We start from the raw sequence: 20259 nt of genomic DNA, 5'->3' as shown, positions 1-20259 counted from the left end.
CTGAAATGCTGGAGAGCCGCTGCCAGTTAATGTCAACAATACTAGGCTAGATGGACCAAAGGTGACTCCGCATAAGGGAGCTTCCTATGTTCCGAAGGCAACTTGACTAACCAAGTCCGTTAGCTGGAGAAACACTTATTCCTCCTTTAACAAGGACCTCACCAAGTAGGATTTAGCAGATTATGAGATGGTTGGACCAAGATGCTTGTTCCAAGGGGAGGCATAGTTTTACTTACATTCCTTTACCTTCCAGCTGAGTATGGCCACGTCAATTCAAATCCACAGCCTCTAGGGCATACACCTCTCACCTTACCCCCTCCCCCATTTAGAAAAGCTTGCCCTTGAAAACAAAAGTTGACATTGTCCTTTTGCCAGGGACACACATTAAGTTGTAGAACTGCCCCTGATCCATTCAAAAAAGCAAGTTTTTTTAAAAAAACTTGCTTAAATTCAGTTTAAAACTAACAAGAAATAGGTTTACCTTATCACCGAGAAACAAAAACAGACCAGCCACTGGGACAAGGCTGAATATTGACTCATTTTCAGAAAATGCAAGCCACTATGAAACAGAACATAAAACTAGAGCTAACCAAGCAATCTTCCAACGAAGGAAGTGAACGTTAGAAGGTCAGATCAGAGAACAATTATATATTTTACACACACCATTAAGTGTGTGAGACAAAATTGGAGGGGATAGCGAATACCCTGGAAGACAGAAACAAACTTCAAAGTGATCTTGATAGGCTGGAGTGCTGGGCTGAAAACAACAGGATGAAATTTAATAGGGATAAATGCCAAGTTCTACATTTAGGAAATAGAAACTAAAGGCACAGTTACAAGATGGGGGATACTTGGCTCAGAAATACTACAAACAAGAAGGATCTTGGAATTGTTGTAGATTGCAAGCTGAATATGAGCCAACAGTGTGATATGGCTGCAAGAAAGGCCAATGCTATTTTGGGCTGCATTAATAGAAGTATAGCTTCCAAATCACGTGAGGTACTGGTTCCTCTCTATTCGGCCCTGGTTAGGCCTCATCTGGAGTATTGCGTCCAGTTCTGGGCTCCACAATTCAAGAAGGACGCAGACAAGCTGGAGCGTGTTCAGAGGAGGGCAACCAGGATGATCAGGGGTCTGGAAACAAAGCCCCATGAATAGAGACTGAAGGAACTGGGCATGTTTAGCCTGGAGAAGAGAAGATTGAGGGGAGACATGATAGCACTCTTCAAATATTTAAAAGGTTGTCACACAGAGGAGGGCCAGGATCTCTTCTCGATCCTCCCAGAGTGCAGGGCACGGAATAATGGAATCAAGTTAAAGGAAGCCAGATTCCAGCTGGACATCAGGAAAAACTTCCTGACTGTTAGAGCAGTGCGACAATGGAATCAGTTACCTAGGGAGGTTGTGGGCTCTCCCACACTAGAGGCCTTCAAGAGGCAGCTGGACAAGCATCTGTCGGGGATGCTTTAGGGTGGATTCCTGCATTGAGCAGGGGGTTGGACTCGATGGCCTTGTAGGCCCCTTCCAACTCTGCTATTCTATGATTCTATGAAGTTTCCACATAAAACCTTGAATTTATCCCCACTAATTACACACACATATACACACACACTCTTTCTGCCTTTTATCTAAAGTTCAAAATTAAAATTCCAAGGAGTATTTCCTGCAAACATCCAACATGACTATGTACCTGCTGAGGTGGGAGGGAAATGGTTTCTTTGGGCAATTCTAGTTAAGCTGAAAAGCAGAAACCATTGCACGGTGTTTTGTCATGTTTTTATAACATAGGCTGGGCAACCTCAGGCCTGGAGACCAAATCCAGATTCCTGAGGTCCTAATCAGGCTCTCTGGAGTTCTCCAAACTGGTATGCTCCTTTTCACTCAACCATTTGGTGCTTTCCCAGCCTCTGTGCAATGTTTTTTCCCCATGCTACAAGGCTGAAATTCCCCTCCCAGGGGCATCCTTACAGGCAGTAAGAGCTTTGAGCTAAAATATGCTGGTATTTTGGCCCCGCCCCTTTTGCCTTCAGCCACGCCCACCACTGTGATGCAGCCCTGAGGGCTCCTCTGAAATCGCATCTGCCCCTCGGGCTGAAGGAGGTTCCCCACCCTGGAAGGAGGTGGTACCACCATCAACGGCCTGAAGGAGGCAACTCTTCCACGAAAGAGCTGGCACTTACCTTGAATTCATCTCCACGCCTGTAGGAAGAAGGGAGGCGGCAGCAGCAACAGACTTCCGCACAGAGCTGTGGCTTTATAAAGACTTTTATTTGGAATGAAAATATAGATATCGACCCTGAACCGGTTCCTCCCCCTCTCCCCCGCCCTTCTTTATTTCATCAGAACCTGCTTTGCCTTTGAGGGCTGGAGAGAAGAGTGTTCCCAGAGACAACAGGCTTAGGGCCGTGACTGGATGGCAGGTTTCTTTCACAGTCTGGCCCCCGTTGGTCATCTCCACGGTCTCTTTGCAAAAGTAAAATAAGTTCAGGCAATGAAGCAGAAGACTCCGCAACAGGATCTCAGTGGTCCTAGCAGGGAAAGTGGGAGGGGGGGGAGGAGAGGGAAGAGGCATGGCCACCCCCAGCACTGAATCATAGGAGGCACTAGCTTCTAATAACCAAACCAAACCCACCTGCCATGAGAGATTGGGAAGGGAAAGCCCCGGCTTCTCCCCAGTGGAGGGCATGGGCATACCAGACTGGGCCGTCAGCCAGTCCCGATCCCCCGACAGGGGGGACACACGGGCCAGCCCCAGCCATGGGAATGAGACAGGAGGGTGCAGGGGCCCTGACCAGCGTAAGGCAAAGGGGCAGATGTGGGAAGACCAACACATTGCCCCTGAAATCATAAGGGGGTGTAGAAATAATTGGAGTTTTGGTCCAAGACGAAACACAGGAAACCTCCTCGGTAGCAGCAAGAGAGGGCAAGTCCCTGACTCACACCACCGGGCAGGGATGAGGCAGTGTAAAGGGATTGCTGGCAGCTCAAAAAAGGTGAAGCGTGTAAGAAGATCCAGGTCGGTGAGGTCTCCTCAGTGGGGCAAAGGCCCTAGATGTCGCCGTTCTCAAGGCGGCTCAGCTGCTCCTCCAGCCGCGCAATGCGCTCGCCCTGTGCAGCCACAAGTGCCCGCAGCGATGCCACCTCACGCAGCACCTCTTCGGTAATCTGCCCGCCTTCCTGTAAGTGGGGGAAACGGTGTCTCAGCGCACTGCCGGCAGCCCCCACGATGCCAGCTGCTCGGCTCACGCCTCACCAGGGGCTAACCAAACAGGGGGAAATGAAACCCTAAAGCAAAACATTTCACTTTCTGCTTTCTTAAGCTGCTCTGACACGCTATAGGATAAGAAATATGGATTCACATCAGAGCAGCGGAGGAAGCGAGAACTGAAATGTTTTGCTTTAAGATTTCAATTTCTCTATTTTGGGAGTCGCTCTATTAAAAGGATAGCTAGACCTGGTTGTGCATACACACATTTGGGTTGAGAGAACTGAAGAAGGAAAGTGATACTGGTAAATACTTCCAAATCTGGTCAACGCAGCCATGCACACCATAGCCTACCTCAGACTTACGAAAGCCACAGGAAGAAAGCAGGCTATTAATATACCTCCAAGCAAAGAAGTCCTGGGCAGACTTGCTTGCTTCACATGATCCATGCTGCTTCCAAGAGCCTGGTGAACAAGGCACTGAAGAATTGGGTGCCAAAGAACTAGAGCGCTCAAGATGAACTTTCTGTAGGTGCCAAGGACACTAGAGGCCCACTCTGCCCACAGAAGCCCTACCCAGCCCTTCTCAAATATTTGGAATGTCATCACTTCTCCATAGCTTACGGAAGGTCTAGATACTGGCTTTTCTAAAAAGAGAGAGAGAGAGAGAGAGCTGGAAAGTTTCGACACCAAGCAAACACCAGACAGGCAGAATACACACAGCCCTGCCCTCGAAGATGCCTCTTATAAGACATCGGAACTCTCTCTGACCCCCGACTCCTTGTGCTTGGTTCTTACCGACTTCTGCCCCCAACCTCCGACCCCATCCCTCTGCAATCTTGTTAGGAAAGACAGGGAAGCGCCAATTCCACACACACACACACACACACACACACACACACACACACACACACACACAGAGGCTGTCCTTGGAATCCCCCAATCCTGCTCCCCTGTACTTACCCCACTGGCAGCGCTGACGCCAGTGGCAGGCGTGGCAGCAGACGGAGACATGGCACTGGGGTGTGTGGCACTCAGCCCGGAGCTGGGGGCAGCGGCAGGGCGGCTCTCGGGCAACAAGCTCCTTCGGTTGACCTTGAAGTCCCGCTGCTTCGTGGGCACGTAGGCTTCGCGCAGCGAGATCAGGATAGGCGCTGCCGTCTTGCCCGCCACCCAATCCTCGGCTTCCATGGCAGCTTCCGGCCCAGCTGTGTCTGGGTACAGGTCATCTTGGAACAGATCTGACTGCAAGGAGAAGGTAGCGTTAGCACTGGCCTGCACGTGGCTATTGAAAATCCAACCCCGGGAAATCACCTTAGAACCACTATCTGTTCTGAGGTTTGGAAGTTTGCATTTCTCAGTACAGTGAGAAAGGTCGTCATTTCTGTGATCTCAGAAGGAACGGGATTTTGAAACAGACGCGCCCTTCCATTTTATGCAAGGCGACCAGTTCAGAGGAAGGAGTTTTGCTGTTCCTTTGCAGTTCAGAAATGTTAGTATTGGCACAAATTCATAACGAAGGGAGAGAATTAGCTGATTCTATTGCATTGTTTTATTTATTTTTTACTCAAGCTGAACTGAAATATCGTAAGATGGTGGAATTGCTTCATAGTGGTACTAGTGCTCATGGGAAGCTACGAAGACTGAGGCAGGGAAGGCTTGCTTCATCGATGAGACCCTGGTTAGCCAAAGAAAGTGAAGCCTTTAGCTCATCCATACTTCTTCCTACTTCATCACACAGAATAACTCTTGAATGCTGAGCCATTATGTTAAAATAAAATTTGATACACACAGTCAAGACACAATTCTACATTTCAAGTTCAAATCCCAGTGATACCTGTTTTAAAAAGGGGGTGGTGGAAAATAATTCAACACACCCATTTCCAGGAAGGACAGAAAAGCTGTGACAGACAACACAGACCAATATCTTCTTTGAAGAATTAAATATCTGAATGAAAGCTGGTGCGCATCTTTGGGGGAGATGGGGGAGGGAACCCCTGTATCCTGGTGATGCAGGAGTAGCTGAGCTTGATTGGTGGTATGACCGAGAAGGAGAGAGGGGCAGAGCAGGGGATGGGGGGGGGGGGAGCTGGCAAAATTGAGAAGCAGGAAACATTTCTATGTATCAAGTTCAAACCAAACCTTAACTCCTGCACTTATTTTCAGGGGGGCGGGTGCAGTAAAGATGCAAAATAGCTTAATGCTTCAGCATCTGAAGCAAAGCCTACTGTATGCCATACTTTAGTAGTACACTAGCTAATATACCCAGCGTTGCTCAGGCCTCCTAAGATATATGTCTGTGAGGTAATCATCTTAAAGTAGCAGGGAGGTGCTAGGCCTGTGAGTTAACTTTTAAGTGAATTAAATTTGTATCTTTTTTACCTCTCTCACCCTCACAACAACCCTGCAAGGTAGGCTGGTGCTAGATCTGTGATTAACTTTAAAAAAAAATCAAATTTGTTGCTTTTCTCTCTCTCTCTCTCCCACAGTAGCAAAGAGCTTAGTCATCACTAGTTCAAATCTTGCCACAACCAAGAATTTATTACATGGCGTGAGGCAAGACAGCCAACAGATTCATGGTTGCAGGAAGATTTGAACAGAGGACTTCCAAGTCTCATTTTCCCATCTGCAGTATAGAGATAATAAGACTGGCCTATCTTACAAAACTGTTTTAACAATGTACATTAACTCTGACATGAAGCACTTTAATATGCGATGTAACTGCCAAGTATTATTATAATTAAAGCCACATAGTTACCTGGAGAGCTACAATCCTGATTCAGAATATGATGAAAACAGATATACGTATAAAGCTTGAGACCTGAATAGTGTGTGTGTGTGTGTGTGGAGGGGATGTATTTTGCTAAAATAATTCCAGCTCCATATAAAAGCCAATAGAGCACATGCACACACACACACAGCAAAGGAGCAGGGCTAGGACATCAAGATGCTGGCATATAACCCAGGGATCCTGCTGACCAACTGGAAACTGGGGTGGGTGGGACGGACGGACAGACGCTGGGTGGGAATGCCAAACTACTCCTTAAGAGAGGCATCGCAGCTTCTCCTGAGAGCCAGAAGCAAAGTGCTCATGATCTTCCTGGGCTTGTAGGGTATATGTGGTCAGACATCCTACCAAAGCACTACCTAAACAGAGCAGCAACAATGGCTTTTTCTCCATGGTTAGTGTCTCCAGGTTCTAACGTAAAACTGTCAGTCCAGCCCCCAAAATAAGTTAGCCAATTATTATGCATTATTATCATAATCATTTATTATGATTATTATTATTTCCTGCCTTTTCCCCCATTACTAGGACTCAAGGCAGCTTTACAGATTAAAACATGTACAGTTAAAACAGATAGTGTGATACGAAAATTTAAAAAAATATTAAACATACTACAATATTAAAACATTTAAAAACATTTAAAATATGAGTAATTGTAAAAAATAATAATCCATTATATAAACAACACATAAACAGGTCCAGACTACTCCCCAAAGGCCAGCTGAAACAAGAAAGTTCTAGCCCGCCTCCGGAAACACACCAGGGAGGAGCCAATCTAGCTTCCCTGGAAAGGGAGCTCCAGAGCCTCAGAGCAGCCACCGAGAAGGCCCTGTCCTGCATTCCCACCAGGCATGCCAGAGATGGTGGTGGAACTGAGAGAAGGGCCTCCCCTGAAGATCTCAGAGGACGGGCAGGCTCATAAGGGAGAATACTGTTTTTCAGATAACCTGGACCCGAGCCGTATAGGGCTTTACAGGTTGTAACCAGTTGTATGTGGCTGCTCCCAAACAGCAGCAAAGGGAGAATGAGAGGCTGAAACAGGAGCTCCTTGTAATGTAGGCAAATCCCTCTTATCAAGCACCCACCTTCCTTGGCACTGTCATGATAATGGGTTCACACTTGCGCTCATGGAGTTTGTAAAACCTGCAGAAACAGAGAGGCAAGCAACTGGGTTAGCAGGGCAGGAGGAACAGAAAGCCTGTGACCCATGGATGCTGCATTAAAATTACTTGCCCCGTAACTGCGAGCCCTTTTGTCATCCCCAGCGTATTCTGACTACCTGGCAATCTCACACTTGTTGACATCCAGAGCCCGCTTGGGCATCCATCCCATGCCGCGCTGAGGCTCTTTGCTAGTGAACGTGTTCAGGAAGTGGATGTAGGGTGCTTCTGCTGTGATCTCAAAGTATCGGATGCTCGAGTCTCCCTGGAAGGGAAGGGGACAGAAACAGGACAGAAGGATACACACAACGTTAGCTCCGAAGTCTATCATTGGTTAAGAAATTGCCTCATCTTAACAAATCCCTTAGGAATCTCCAGCCCTCCTGAGCACTTCATTTTCACAGAAATGGGGCCAGGTGATTGGGGAAAAAGGAGGAGGAGGAGGCCAAGAGAATGCCTCCCTGCCTCGGGAAGAATTAACTCCCTCTTAGGAGGGTGGAAGAGGGAAAGAGCCCATTCAGAAGACACCTTAAACCACGGCTTTAACCACAGTGAATAAGGCTTCTTGCCTTAGTCACTGTGGTTAAAGCCATGGTTTAAGGTGTCTTCTGAATGGGGCCAGTGAGGAACTGGAAAACCGGAGTTCTGGACTCTCAAAGAGAAAGCAATCTTGCCCATAACATATCTAAGAAACAGTCGTAATATACATGTATATCGCTCAATGGCTTGCAGCTATGTGTGTGAATCAACATCCTCGAACAACATGGTGTTTGAGGCAACATAGAAGTTCTGCCTGTGGAGTTTGGTCCATAACAGCTCATTCACGCAAGCCAGTCCCCACTTGATGCTGCAGGTGGGTCAGGCCCCAGGACACCGAAAACACTAACATGCTGTCCATTTCTGGCCCAACGCTTAGACACAAGGATACCATTGGGGGTAACAAAATTCACGCAGAAAACTCTGAGGTGTTATGGAACAACAAACATTTCGGTACAGAAACCTAGTTTTATTTGATAAGAATTGCAAGCTCTGGTTTTCTGTGTAATGTGACCACTGAGTTACAATGCAAGCTACTATAGAAAGGGAAACCAACATGAAACACTGTAAAGACGGATTCCATGTAATATGAACAGTCAAACTGTATCAGTTTTGGCAAGACAGCTGCAATTGTGCTTCCAGAGTACATCCCATCTGGGAACAGAATAGGACGACAGAACCAAAGAGATACTGTAGTGCATTTAAGGGGACAGCAGTAAAATGAGGACTTGGTTTGTAGAGGTGGGCTGTAGAGCAGCCTCAAAGAGAGATGCTGAAAAGTACATAAAGACTGGTCAGTTCCCTTAGATTTTGGGCCTAGCTATGATCAAACCAAGCAACACGGAGAACATGCCAACGAACAATTACCTCAGTGTCATCAATTTCTGCTCAGGAAGGGAGCCACGGGAAGTGGAAGGGAATAAGGGTGAGCAGCCAGTTTCAGATGGGGGTAGAGATGTGGGACCAATGACAGCAAATGGAGCCCCCCCCCTCCGGCCACTCCCCCCACTCCGTGAAAAAGCTTACCTTGCCACAGACGTAGATCACGTTGGTGTCAGGGTCATAGAAAGGCAGAAGGGCCCCATTGCTCGAGTCCAGCTCCTGCAATGCCATGGGCTCCTCCAGGTTCTCCTGCAAATCACACACACACACACAGATGTACACATCATTACAGCCCCCCTCAGGCATTACCCTCCACGCAATCATAACCACGTGGAGGAAGAGAGCAGGACTGTGTGCCTGCTGGCCACATCTCCCCACCGTCCAGGTTTCTGGACCACAGGAGGTGCCTACATATGTAGGGCAGGATCTCCTCCTTAGACATCCCCACTCCCACAATGCATGGATAGGTGGGCAGCGATGTGGCAGTGTGGGCAGTGCCAGGAAATCCAGCCCTGCCCTCAAATGGGATTCAATCTTTAAGCAATACCCATTTTGTTCTGGTACAGGTGCAAAGAAAACCATCCCACTCAGAGGAGCAAAAGAAGAGGAAATGGGGCCTCTTCCTTTTATTTGTTTCTTAAATTTATATCCAAGGAGCCCAAGGAAGTGCCCATGATCCCCCTTCTACTCTCCATTTTATCCTCACAACAACCCTGTGAGGTAGGCTAGGCTGGGAGTTGGTACCTAGTGCAAAGCTTCATGGCCGAGTGGGGATTTGAACCCAGGTCTCTCAAGCCTAGTCCAACACTCTGAGGGGAAGACAACGGCTTTTGATCTGGGGCCAGGCTACACCCCCAGACCTAGCCAATGGTCTGCATGACATCCAGGGGGAAGGGCCCACCCCCTTCCTATGACATCACCCACCCCTCCCCTTTTCCCCTTGCATCCCAATCATGGTGCAAGCTGGAGGAAGGGACTCAGCCTGCACTTGCAGAAGCCGCCTCCTGAAAGCCCTAGCTGAGGGGTGAGGGGGGATCCCGTGCTTATCTCGATCGGAGGTAGGAAAAGGATTTCCCTTTGCACCAGGGATTCCTCTCCCACCAAGGGTGGGGCTTAGGGAGGGCAGAGGGAAGGGCTCAACCCTACACAGGCCAGACTGGGCCCCTTCATGGGCCAGAGGTTGCCCCCCCCTTGCACTAATCCCTACACCACACTGCCTTCTCAGGCTGGGATGGCAGGAAGGTTCCATTGCAGGGAGAAAGTCTTCCCCATACCTCTTCCTCCTCCCGCCCCCCACCCCTGCGGAATAAAGTACATCTCTCCACCACCCCAGCTCCCAGCCCACATTCCCACTCACTGGGTCCCAGAGTGCCAGCTGCCGCTCACTCATGCGACTGAAGCCTGTAGTGAAGATCTTCCCGTCGGACAAAAAAATGGCCCGCATTGGACGTGCCCCCTCGTGGGCTTTCTCCCTCTCCTGCGGAGCAAAAGGACAAGCAACAGCTGAAGCAGCGGGCGCCACAATACCCCCTTAGCCAGCAGAAATGCGCCAGCCAGGCTCAGACCAGCACTCTGCTCACACAGTGGCCAAGCAGTTGCCCATGGGAAACCCACAAGAAGGACATGAGTGCAACAGCACTCTCCCGCCCATGTTCCCCGGCAATTGGTGTACATAGGCATAGTGCCTCTGCTACCGGAGGTAGCACTTAACCATCAGGGCTAGTAGCCATTGACAGCCTTCTCCTCCAAGAATTTATCCAAACCCCTTTAAAAGCCATCCAAATTGGTGGCCATCGCTACATCGTGGGGTAGTGAATTCCGTAGTTTAACTATGTGCTGTGTGAAGAAGTCCTTCCTTGTATCTGTCCTGAGTCCTCCTCATTACCTTGCACTCCAGACTGACAGGATTGTGCCCATCAACCTTTTCTATTTATATTTTATCCTTTATTATTATTTATACAATACAAAAATTATATATACTGCCCTTCTGGTGCTTAAGCATCACTCAGGATGGTTAACAATAAAAACACGCAATACAATTCCACACATACACCTCAGAATTATACAATATAATACGGTTACTGTCTCTGAGCAATTAGCCCCTGTGCCATGTCGGACCCCACTTAGCCTCTCCTTCTGCACTTCCCACCTTGAAGATCAGTCACACTGGCAGGCACTAAAAGAAAGTGGTCACCTTGTGGCCCTCCAGATGTTTTATTTATTTATTTAGAATATTTATATACCGCTCCCCATTGAAAAATTTGTAAAATTTGAAAAACGTTTTGGCCTAAAACTCCCATTGGCCCTTGCCAGCATAGCAAATCATGAGGAATGACCGGAGCCGTAGGTCAAAGCATCTCATTGCTCATCCCTCCACTAGAGGCAGGGTCTTTTCAGGAATGGCCCCAAGGGATATATCATTGTCTCCATCAGTAATGACTTGTGAGCCTTGAAAACCCATTTACTTCAAGCTGTCTGTAGCTGAAATGCTCAACTGAATTTCAGTTTATTATTGCTACTTTTTAACAAATTATTTTCTCTTAAGTTGTTTAAAATAGTTTGATATGAGCATGTTGTCGGATTGTGAAATATTTAAAATGGCTGTTTTAAAGCAACTATTTTATTGGAATAGAGTTTCTAATCCTGCAGGGAAGATAGGAGCTGAGGCTGGGATACTGGTGGCCACCAGGGAGCAGTAAGAAAGTGGGGCAGGGCAGTCCTGTATGACAATTTGAGAACATTACCGTAGATACCCAAGGCCACAATTTAGGCACTCAGCCTGAAGGGAACTCTTGTACCTTTCCACAGCTGCACAGGCCTGAGAAATCTGGCAGGTGTAACTTCTTTCAGCCTAGTGCTGCAACAATAAAAGAGCCTACACCTGCTAAACAACTTTCTGCTGTATAGTTATTAAAAAACATAGGAGCCCCTCCCACAAAGGATCAAGAACTGGCAAGCCAATACATACCCTATCACCACTGATAGCTTCCTGACATCACCAACACACACGCATGCAAAAACCTCACGGAGGCCTAAACCAACACTTTTTCAGCCTTCCTTCTCCAGTTTCTTAAGGAATCCACTCAGCAGAGGGGGGGGGGGGGAGCAAGAGGCTCAGCCTTGAAGATTGAAACACTTTGACTTGTGAAACACTTTGACAGGCACAGCTAGAAGCCTCAGACGAAGCCTAGGAAAGCCAACCAGCCTCACTGTTTCAGATAACAGGATTCAATAGGAAATAAACGAGCCATTCCTACACAGTTGGGCTGCATTATAAACAGTCACATATGAAAACCGTGGGCTTCGCTGGAAGCATTTGGGAGTCAATGGGCCTGTTCAGACAACATGCTAAGCCATGGTTAGGCTGCTAACCCTTTTGCAGCAAATGGTTAGTGAGTGTGTTTAAACTGTGGTTATGTAGCCATGATGGCTAGGAATGGTTCACATGACACGCTAAGCCATAATGTTTCGCTCAGAACGCTTCGCCGCTGTGGCTAAGTGGATCATCTGAACAGGGTCAGCGTCTCAAAATGATGATAGAAACTCACCTGGGAAGTGTTGCTGCATAACCTAGCCCTTAATAGGTCTCTGGAAAAGCTTTATGGAGGGAGGGGGGGAGGCAGGCGGAAACAGTATTGCAAAAGACACAGAAGAATTCATAGCTTCTTATCCCTCTGCATAGATCTCCACTTCAACTCCCTTACTTACAGGCATCATACAAACTTCATGCCTCCTTCCTTCTTACATATTTTGCCATTAGTATAACATGCTTTTTATACTGTATTTTTTATTTGTGTTTTTAACCTGTTGGTTGTTTTATGATGGTTTTAATTTTTGTGAACCACCCAGAGAGCTTCGGCTATTGGGCGGTATAAAAATGTAATAAATAAATAAATAAAAATAAATAAATACCCAGCATAGCACTGATAACATTACCTTGAACTCTTGCCAATACATAGGTGTGTGTGTGTATGTACGCACACACATGCTATTACACTTTTTTGAACACATGCATTATTTATTGTGCTCAAAATCAAATTGAAAAATCTGACGGTTGGTTTGCTGCAAGTCAGCACTTCTGCCTAATAAAGCACACTCCACATACATTCTTCAGTCCCCCAGGCTCTGATTAGAACTAGGCCTCTCCGAGCACTATCCCTACAAGCTAAACCAAAAATAAGGTAAACACTGCCACGCATCAAAGCCAATCTTATTGTTTAGCTCTCTGAACAACCCACCAACATGTCAGCTACGTAAACATCAGCACTGCACAGAGGTCCTTATCACAAGAGGCAAAGTATGAACTTCAATCTGCAAGCTTAAAGTAGAGCAAGTTTGACTACAGACAAGATCCATATCCTGGTGCGGGGATAGGCAGATCTCAAGCTTATGGGATATACTTTGCTTTTTCCTAGAATCTCAAGAATGAACAACTAGACCCACATGCAAAATAATGGCTCAGAGAGAGGGGGGCAGGCAGAGAATTAAGTAACTGGGCACCCCTGGGTGCATCTCAGCCCAAGAATTTGCTTTCAGGCCCAGAATTGCACACATAATAATCCATTCCTGGTTTTCCCTCACAAGCTTTTGTAATGTCAGCAGCCGAATTTTGGGAGGAAGTTTTTGTTATTATCTACTTAGAAGACAAATCCTTGGTGACTGATTGCAAATTGCCTGGAAATCTATCAGTAGATCCAGATCTGGCAACTCCCAACCCTGACGAAGTTAGAAATGGGAAGGCACAAATCACAGAGAGATGTTGCGGCTGCTCAAATAACAAGATGAGGAAGACTCCATGAGGCCCCAATATATTCCTATTGCAGCATCCTAAAACACAAAGCAAAATCTCCCTGACTTCCAGGATCAGAATGGCCTTGTCAAAATGGCAAGAAGGAACAACGGTAACAGGGAGGGAACTCTTACATAAACACCCACTGGGTGAAGAATGACCACATCCCGAAAGACTCAAAAGAGGAAGCAACGTACCGCTACAACCTGCCCACGACGAGGGTCAATGACGCGCACACTCTTGTCCTTGCAGCTAGAGCAGAAGAGGCTGCCGTCACGGTTCCAGCTGACATTATAAATGAGGTCAGGATGCAGGTCGTCGAGGCGGTAAAGCTCTTCAGTTGTGCCCACATTCCACACGATGACGACATTATCACAGCCTGGAAAGAAACGATGCGCAAAAGAACAGGATTGTCACTGGAGTCTTGTCTCAGGCACCTCATAGCTCTAGGTCTCCGCATCACCCTACCCCACACACAAGGCTTGCAGCCAAAGCTCCTCAACTTTGCTTCCTCCTCCTCTTCCTCCACCCACCACCACAGATGGTACCTGCACTAAGAAGGACGTTGCGGGCAGTCGGATGCCAAGTGATGATACCCACACGCTTTGAGTGCCCTTCTAGGACAACCACTGGCTCAGTCAGGGGCATTGCCAGTCCATTCTCTGGGATCTGCCATACCTGAGGAGAAAGGTGGAGTAGAATGACATAACACCCAGCCACTCTGATCCTCCCTCCAGTGCCACATCCTATCACACACAGACAATTTCCCATCATAAAACATCTAATCACAATCAACCACCATGGGGGGACGGACACTCTAGCTTACTCTGCTCCATACTTTAGAGCTTACCCTCTCCTGATACTAGCCCAGTATCCCTCATTCTACCAGGTAGCCTCCTACCTTCCATAGTCTTCTCCACCTCCCAGTAGAGCAGCTTTCTCCACCCTCACACCCTCCAGGTATTTTGGACTACAACTCCCAGCATCCCTGAGCATTGGCCATGCTGGCAGGGGGTTGATGGGAGCTGAAGTCCAAAACATCTGGAGGGCTCCAGGTTGGAGGAGGATGCAGCAAAGCATTCCACTTTACACCTCCTCCACCTCCAGAAATGTCAGTTCCACTGCGTATTGCTTCCATTTTTCTTTATACAGAATTGTGCACACACCGGAATGAGGGGGCAATCAAAATCATGCACACACACACACACCCTTGGTCATTTTAGCTTGTATGTCAGGGATGGGGAACCGTTTTCAGTGGCCAAATTCCAACCTGGCAAAGGTCTTGGGGACTACATTCCATCTGTGTGTGCTTAAAAATAGAATTTTGATGTTCTCAGCATGTCAGATTGCTTGATCACAGCTGTCTCCCTCATGATAGCTTGGCTGCAGAGGAACCCCACCCATGCCCTTTCCCATCTCCCCCTCACCATAATAGTGCAATCCTCAGAGCCACTGGCAATAATCTGATCATTGTGTGGACACCAGTCGATGTCCAAAACTGGTCCCGTGTGCCCACATACTGTAGGATAGGACTTATCAATGCGCCCAGTCTGGAGGTAGGAAACAAAGGAGAAGAGTCAAGACTTAGTTAAAGTGAAAGCCCTTCCCAATCTCTTCAAAGCCAGAGTCCCTATCCCAGCATTTCCCATTTGCTTCACAAGTTTATTACCATTCCCAAGATAACCCGTGTGCCATCCTTGATTATCCATACAAAATGTGTTCACTCAGTGGTGTAGTGGAACCAGGGTTCACAGGGACGCAGCAATGGCACTTTTTTATTAGCAGGGACACTGATGTCATCTGCCATCCCCCTTAGACTTCCTTGTTCCCACTGACCTTAGCTGCACTCCCCACAACTGGACGGGGGGGGGGGGGGGGAATGGATTTTCCCAGGAACAATATATTGTACCCTGTTGTAATGTAAAGTATTTTGGGGTGGTGTAACCTAGAAGAAGCCCGTTGGCTTTACAAAAGACCTGCTCCTCCTGGAGATGAAAACAGCTAAAACTGGTTTGTTGAGTGTCATGATGAGTGCCTGCATTTCAAAATTTACCACTACACCACGGTGCTCACTAACACATAACAGAGGATGCAAGAAGAAGAAAGGAATGCAGTGTGATAGGAGTTCAGGAATTCCTTGGGTCAGGGAACTGTCAGCCCTATGTGAGTCTTCCCCACTCCTGCATCTCTAGCCACAACTCCAGGGTGCTTCGTCCCTCACCTTCTGTAGCGGGAGCACCATGAAGGCCCCTCCTCCACTGGCCTCTATAATCACAGCCACAAACTTGGGGTTGACAGCACAAAAGGTGCTGTCCCAAGTGACCCGCGACACCCGGATGTCATCGTAGCACTGGTCGTTCTTGACGGGCTGCCCAAAGACATGGCGGAATTTGCTCTGGCGCACGACCTTCCGGAATGACATGACTGGGGATACACACAGGAGAAAAACAAGGTCACACGCCTCTAATTTGCAGGCTGGTATAGAATATATAATGCTCCTTCAAGCAATGCACCAATGCATTTTGGTTTCGAGTAGGATTCTAATAAGGTTATTCAGAAATGTGGAGAAGGGATCAAAGGTATTCACTGAAAGGCTGCAGCTGACTGAAGATGTTGCAAGCCCTCCTTGCCCCAAGCACTCTTGATCAAATTTATTTGGCATCTCTCCTCCTCGGATAACCCAAATGCTTCTCTGCAGTACAGTTCTGAGCAGTTCTACATACTATATTTTTTGGCCTCTACACACAATTTTGTGTGCATCCAGTTTCCCACTTTATTTTATAACGGAAAACTAGCATTTCCTCCACATTTGCTTCAGTGTGCACCACGTGTGTGCACAGACTTAATTAGTCCACAGTTGGACTTTTTGCCAGTTGCTGCATTCACTCTCAACCGCTGTAAGCTTCTTAGCCAATATCTGGCTAGAGATGGGCGGATCTGACAATCTCATTCTCACAGACATTGCAAGATTTCCAGGATTACATTCATTTCATTCCGTTTCCACGTCAGTGCGGAAGTTTTTAAGTCCACATGTAAGTTTGCATTTTTTGCACATATTTTTCCAAATGTACACATTTTTGTGTGCATTCCACCCTGCCCTCAAGTCCTTTTCATTAATCTACTGCAATTTTGTGCATACCTTTCTCAAACATGTACATTTTGTCGATACTTCCCCTTATCCTCAACAAGCTGCTTCTCCAAGCTCCAAAAAGTGCAGATTTCAGGACCCAACTATCTCACTTCCGTATTTGTTCCGGAGGTGAAAATTTGCTAAATTCTCATTAAGAACTTGATATAACAACTTTCGCACCTCCTGTCCCTATATCTGACCTCTTTATTATGGATGCCTCTCTTTCACACTTCTGCTCTGTGGAAGTGGGGGGAAATCATACAGCAAAAGAGGGAACTGGTACCCTTCCAGTGGCTGCTGGTGCCCATTTGGATCAGTGGAGCAGAGGGCAGGGCAGATGCTCAATTGCTGGAGGATAACAGAAGATGCACATGCATGGCACTCGAAAGTTGCATGCTGTGCATTGGAGCAAATGTACCTTGTTGTGTGGGGATCTCTCTGCCACACTTGGGCGGTGGACAGATGAGTCACTACCCCATTTACCCCCAATATAGAGCTGCCTCTGTACCCTTCTCTCTAGCAAGCCCTACAGCACAACTCAGCTTCATTCCAAATATTGGCTCAGTCCATTCCTTCATAGAGGGCCACATATACCAGCATGGAAATTATGGTGGCCTACTACAGAATCTGGCACACAGACCTGATTATCTTATTTCTTTGAGTAAACGTGAAATATCAGGATTGAAAATACACTCACAAGACCACAAAAATATCCCTCCTGAACCCGTTGCCCCTGCAAGATTTTTTATTTTATTTTAAAAAAGACACAAGCAAGAGTAATAAAGAGAAGGTGCAAGATTCATCCAGGCAGACTATTTGTGGGAGGGGAAGTCAACAGTCAGCTTCAAGAGAAGACAGCTGCTCTGAACTATCCCCAGCCGACCACTGAAGTAAACAGCCACCAAAAACAAACTAAGGCCTAATGCTTTAACTACCCAAGACCAGGATCACCTGATCAGAGCCAGAAACCAGCCCAAATCCCCAAATAGAAACCTTTCAGGCTAGAGGAAAGCACTTGAAAACCCAACCACCACACAAGGTATTCAATCCTTTTCTGCATGTGGTCAAAAGACTTTGAGGGAGTTGGGCAAAGAGTCAGGTCCTCCTACAGCTTCCGTCTTCAGCCTCCTGTTCTGCAGCCCCACCCTCCTTTCAGCCGCCACCAGGTGTGACTGGGACTATAGAAGTCTCCTTTGGGTACTTCCTGTTGGAATGGCCCATCACACAGGAGAACAAGCAAGCATATTAATTCTTCCGCACAACTAGGAAACTTTGAAGGAGGACGAGGAGGGCATAGAAGAACCAGCCCCAACCTTACCCCCATGTGCCAGCAAATCAAAACTCCAAGCCTAGAACTCTTTCCTATTTTAGAGTTGAGATCATGCAGGGCAGCAGGTGGGGAACTAAGCAGAGCAGAAACTCAGGCAATTGTTCCTTTTTTGTTGTTGCTGTTTAGAAAGGAACTAGTTTCTGGAACCGTTTTCCTGCAAGGAAAAGTCCCATGGGGAAAATGCATAAATCAAAACACACAATTACTCCATTGCAGCAGCTGCCGGATGTAAAGGGGAAATTTTGCAACCAAAGTCCAGCAGTTCTGGTTGGACCCAAAAGGTGTCAGAAAAATCTCAGCCAGGCAGATCTGGACCCAGGAGTGCTTCTAGGCATCTAAGTCTTTTAATTGTTTGTCATCAGATCACAGAACATTGTTTATTGGGTAGGTTAAAAATATAACACATGAATAATAAAGTTTTTCACCACTTGTTATCATCCAGCCTCAATCATGGAATTTTACTGGTGTGTGTGTGTGTGTTCAGACCACAGAACCTTCCACTGATCACCTTCCCATGTTTTCCCACTGTTCTTCCATCATATTTTCTTATTACTTAGGAAAATCTATCAAGGCGGAATAGCTGCACAAGGCCTCAGTGGCAGTGCTAGGACTCCTCCTCCCTCTGGAAGCACCTCTGGCATTTCACTTACCCTTCTCCAAACCTCAGCATCTCTTTTTTGGGGGCCAACGCATTACATAACCTCCTCCACCCCTTCAATAGGGAATAAAGTGGTTACTGAAGTAAAGCCCCCAAATCTTTTGAATGCTGGGGGGGAGATCCGTCCCGCTAACATAGTAACAGCAAAAGGGAGCCTCTGGGCACGTGCAAAGTGCTTTCTCCCTTGCCACCAGAAACCACTGCTAAATGAGGGCTTAGAGGCTCGACACTTCTAGGTTTAGAAGGGAAATTAGCGAAGCCTTGCAATACAAGAGTGTTGCTCCCTTTCCCAAACCAGAAAGGAAAAGGCGCAGCAGGGCGGGGCTCTTGTCCACTCGTGGGGAGAAGGGGGGGGGGCAGCGGAAGGGAGACTGAACTGGATCTCGCCAAAGCCATTCTTCTAGCCAGCCTCCCGGCTTTTCCCGCCCGGGAAGCAGCCCGGGGCCCCCCGCCGCTTCTCCCTCCCTCCCCATCGCGATTCGGTCTCCGCCGCCCACCTCCACTCACCGGCTGGGGAGGAACGCAGCAGCCTCTCCCTTGCGCGCTGCCCAGGGCGGTGCAAGCGCTGGCTGGAGGGAGGGACGCAGGACCCGGACTGGGCTGGGCTCCCGGCCGCTACAGGAAGTGACAGAGGCAGCGAGGCCGACGGAGGAAGCTTTTCCTCCCCTCTCCCTGCTCCGAGGTTACCTGCTTTGCGGGAGCGGCGGGCGAGCAGAGGAAGCGAGAAGGCCCGCCCCCGGGGTCAGGAGCCGGCCACGGCAAATGCCGCACGCCAAGTGCTGCCTGCCCGGGCAAGCCTAACCAGAAACGGCGAGGAGGAGGAGGGGGAGGCAGAAAATGCTGCCGCGGTAGTAGCAGGAGCTGCCGCCCTGGGAGGAGATACAGTAGCTTGTCGTGGCGTATAATTCGAAGGCTGCAACGACGGGGCAAGAGACCCTGAGCGGCGTTCAGGCCGTAACCCGGTTTTCAGTGGCAGGACAGCCCCGCAGCCGTGGCCGTGTTAGTCGTCGTCCTCAAGAAGAGAGCCTCTAAGCATGCGCCAAGTGCATTTCCCTCCCTCCCGCGTAATGCTAAGGAGAGGCAGGAAGCTCCCAGAGGAGAAACGCGGCCGTTTGCAAGAATCTTGAGCTTGGAGCCTTCTGCCCTTACATATAAAGCTCTGGCGGGAGTGGGGTGGTACCCCAACAGTTTCCCCTAATTATGGTAAAGTTACCCTGGAGCAGGCTTGGAGATGGGTCAACGTCGCAAGCCCCGCGGGGCAGGGCCCTGTTTTCTCATTCTTCGTAATGCGTCATTAGCGTAGATGGCGTAATACAGAGTTTCCTTCACACACCGCGCCCTCCAGCACCGGGGCGCGGGTTGAAAACCTGCCTTTTGCCTTGGCTTGCGCGAGAAAAGTATCCGTCAGCCGGGGCGGGAGAGACTGTCTGAACCTTGGTCTAATCTGGCCGCGTTTAGACTAGTCTAGAACCAGGCAGTTGCTTCCGCCATTACGGCTAATCATTCATTATAGAGCCCCATCAATTAAGAGTGCAGTCCTGTGCATATTTAGACAGGAAAATGTCCTACAATTCCCAGCATTCCCCAACCAGCCTGGTGGGGTGGGTGGGAGTAAATTCCCTGTCCCAAAGAATTTAGATTCTAAATTTCGAGAGGGGAGACAGATCGGGAGTGGCAAAAGTAACCGCAATGTAGGAATTTCTAGTAGCACCTACACAACTGAGTGGCACAGAAGAAGATACTACTCGCTAGCGGATTGGCTCAGTAGCATCACGTTCACACGC

The 20259-nt window shown here is 48.1% G+C and overlaps 1 protein-coding gene across 1 annotated transcript; it reads right to left on the bottom strand.

The window, feature by feature from the left end:
- Positions 1–2249: 2249 nt before the first annotated feature.
- Positions 2250–19129, bottom strand: CORO1B (coronin 1B). The gene is made up of 11 exons (XM_063116850.1): positions 18983–19129; positions 15579–15781; positions 14785–14907; positions 13906–14035; positions 13555–13736; positions 9926–10045; positions 8713–8817; positions 7269–7414; positions 7075–7132; positions 4168–4449; positions 2250–3177 (listed from the first exon to the last, which is right to left on the bottom strand). Exons 2-11 carry the CDS (start codon positions 15777–15779, stop codon positions 3049–3051), a joined length of 1476 nt encoding a protein of 491 aa, XP_062972920.1. The 5' UTR covers positions 15780–15781; positions 18983–19129; the 3' UTR covers positions 2250–3048.
- Between the last annotated feature and the right edge of the window lie 1130 nt (positions 19130–20259).

The sequence above is a fragment of the Elgaria multicarinata genome, chromosome 2, assembly GCF_023053635.1.
Source record: "Elgaria multicarinata webbii isolate HBS135686 ecotype San Diego chromosome 2, rElgMul1.1.pri, whole genome shotgun sequence".
In the NCBI taxonomy this organism is placed as follows: domain Eukaryota; kingdom Metazoa; phylum Chordata; class Lepidosauria; order Squamata; family Anguidae; genus Elgaria; species Elgaria multicarinata.
The sequence above is the reverse complement of the archived record's forward strand: the minus strand, read 5'-3'. Positions and strand labels throughout refer to the sequence as shown.

Excerpts from the sequence above, each read along its gene's own strand:
- CORO1B (XM_063116850.1), bottom strand. The coding sequence starts at position 15,779 with ATGTCATTCCGGAAGGTCGTGCGCCAGAGCAAATTCCGCCATGTCTTT. Across the intron at positions 14,036-14,784 it reads CTGAGGATTGCACTATTATG|GTATGGCAGATCCCAGAGAA; the intron begins GTGAGGGGGAGA and ends CTTTCTCCTCAG. Across the intron at positions 3,178-4,167 it reads GCGTCAGCGCTGCCAGTGGG|GAAGGCGGGCAGATTACCGA; the intron begins GTAAGTACAGGG and ends CCCCACTTACAG.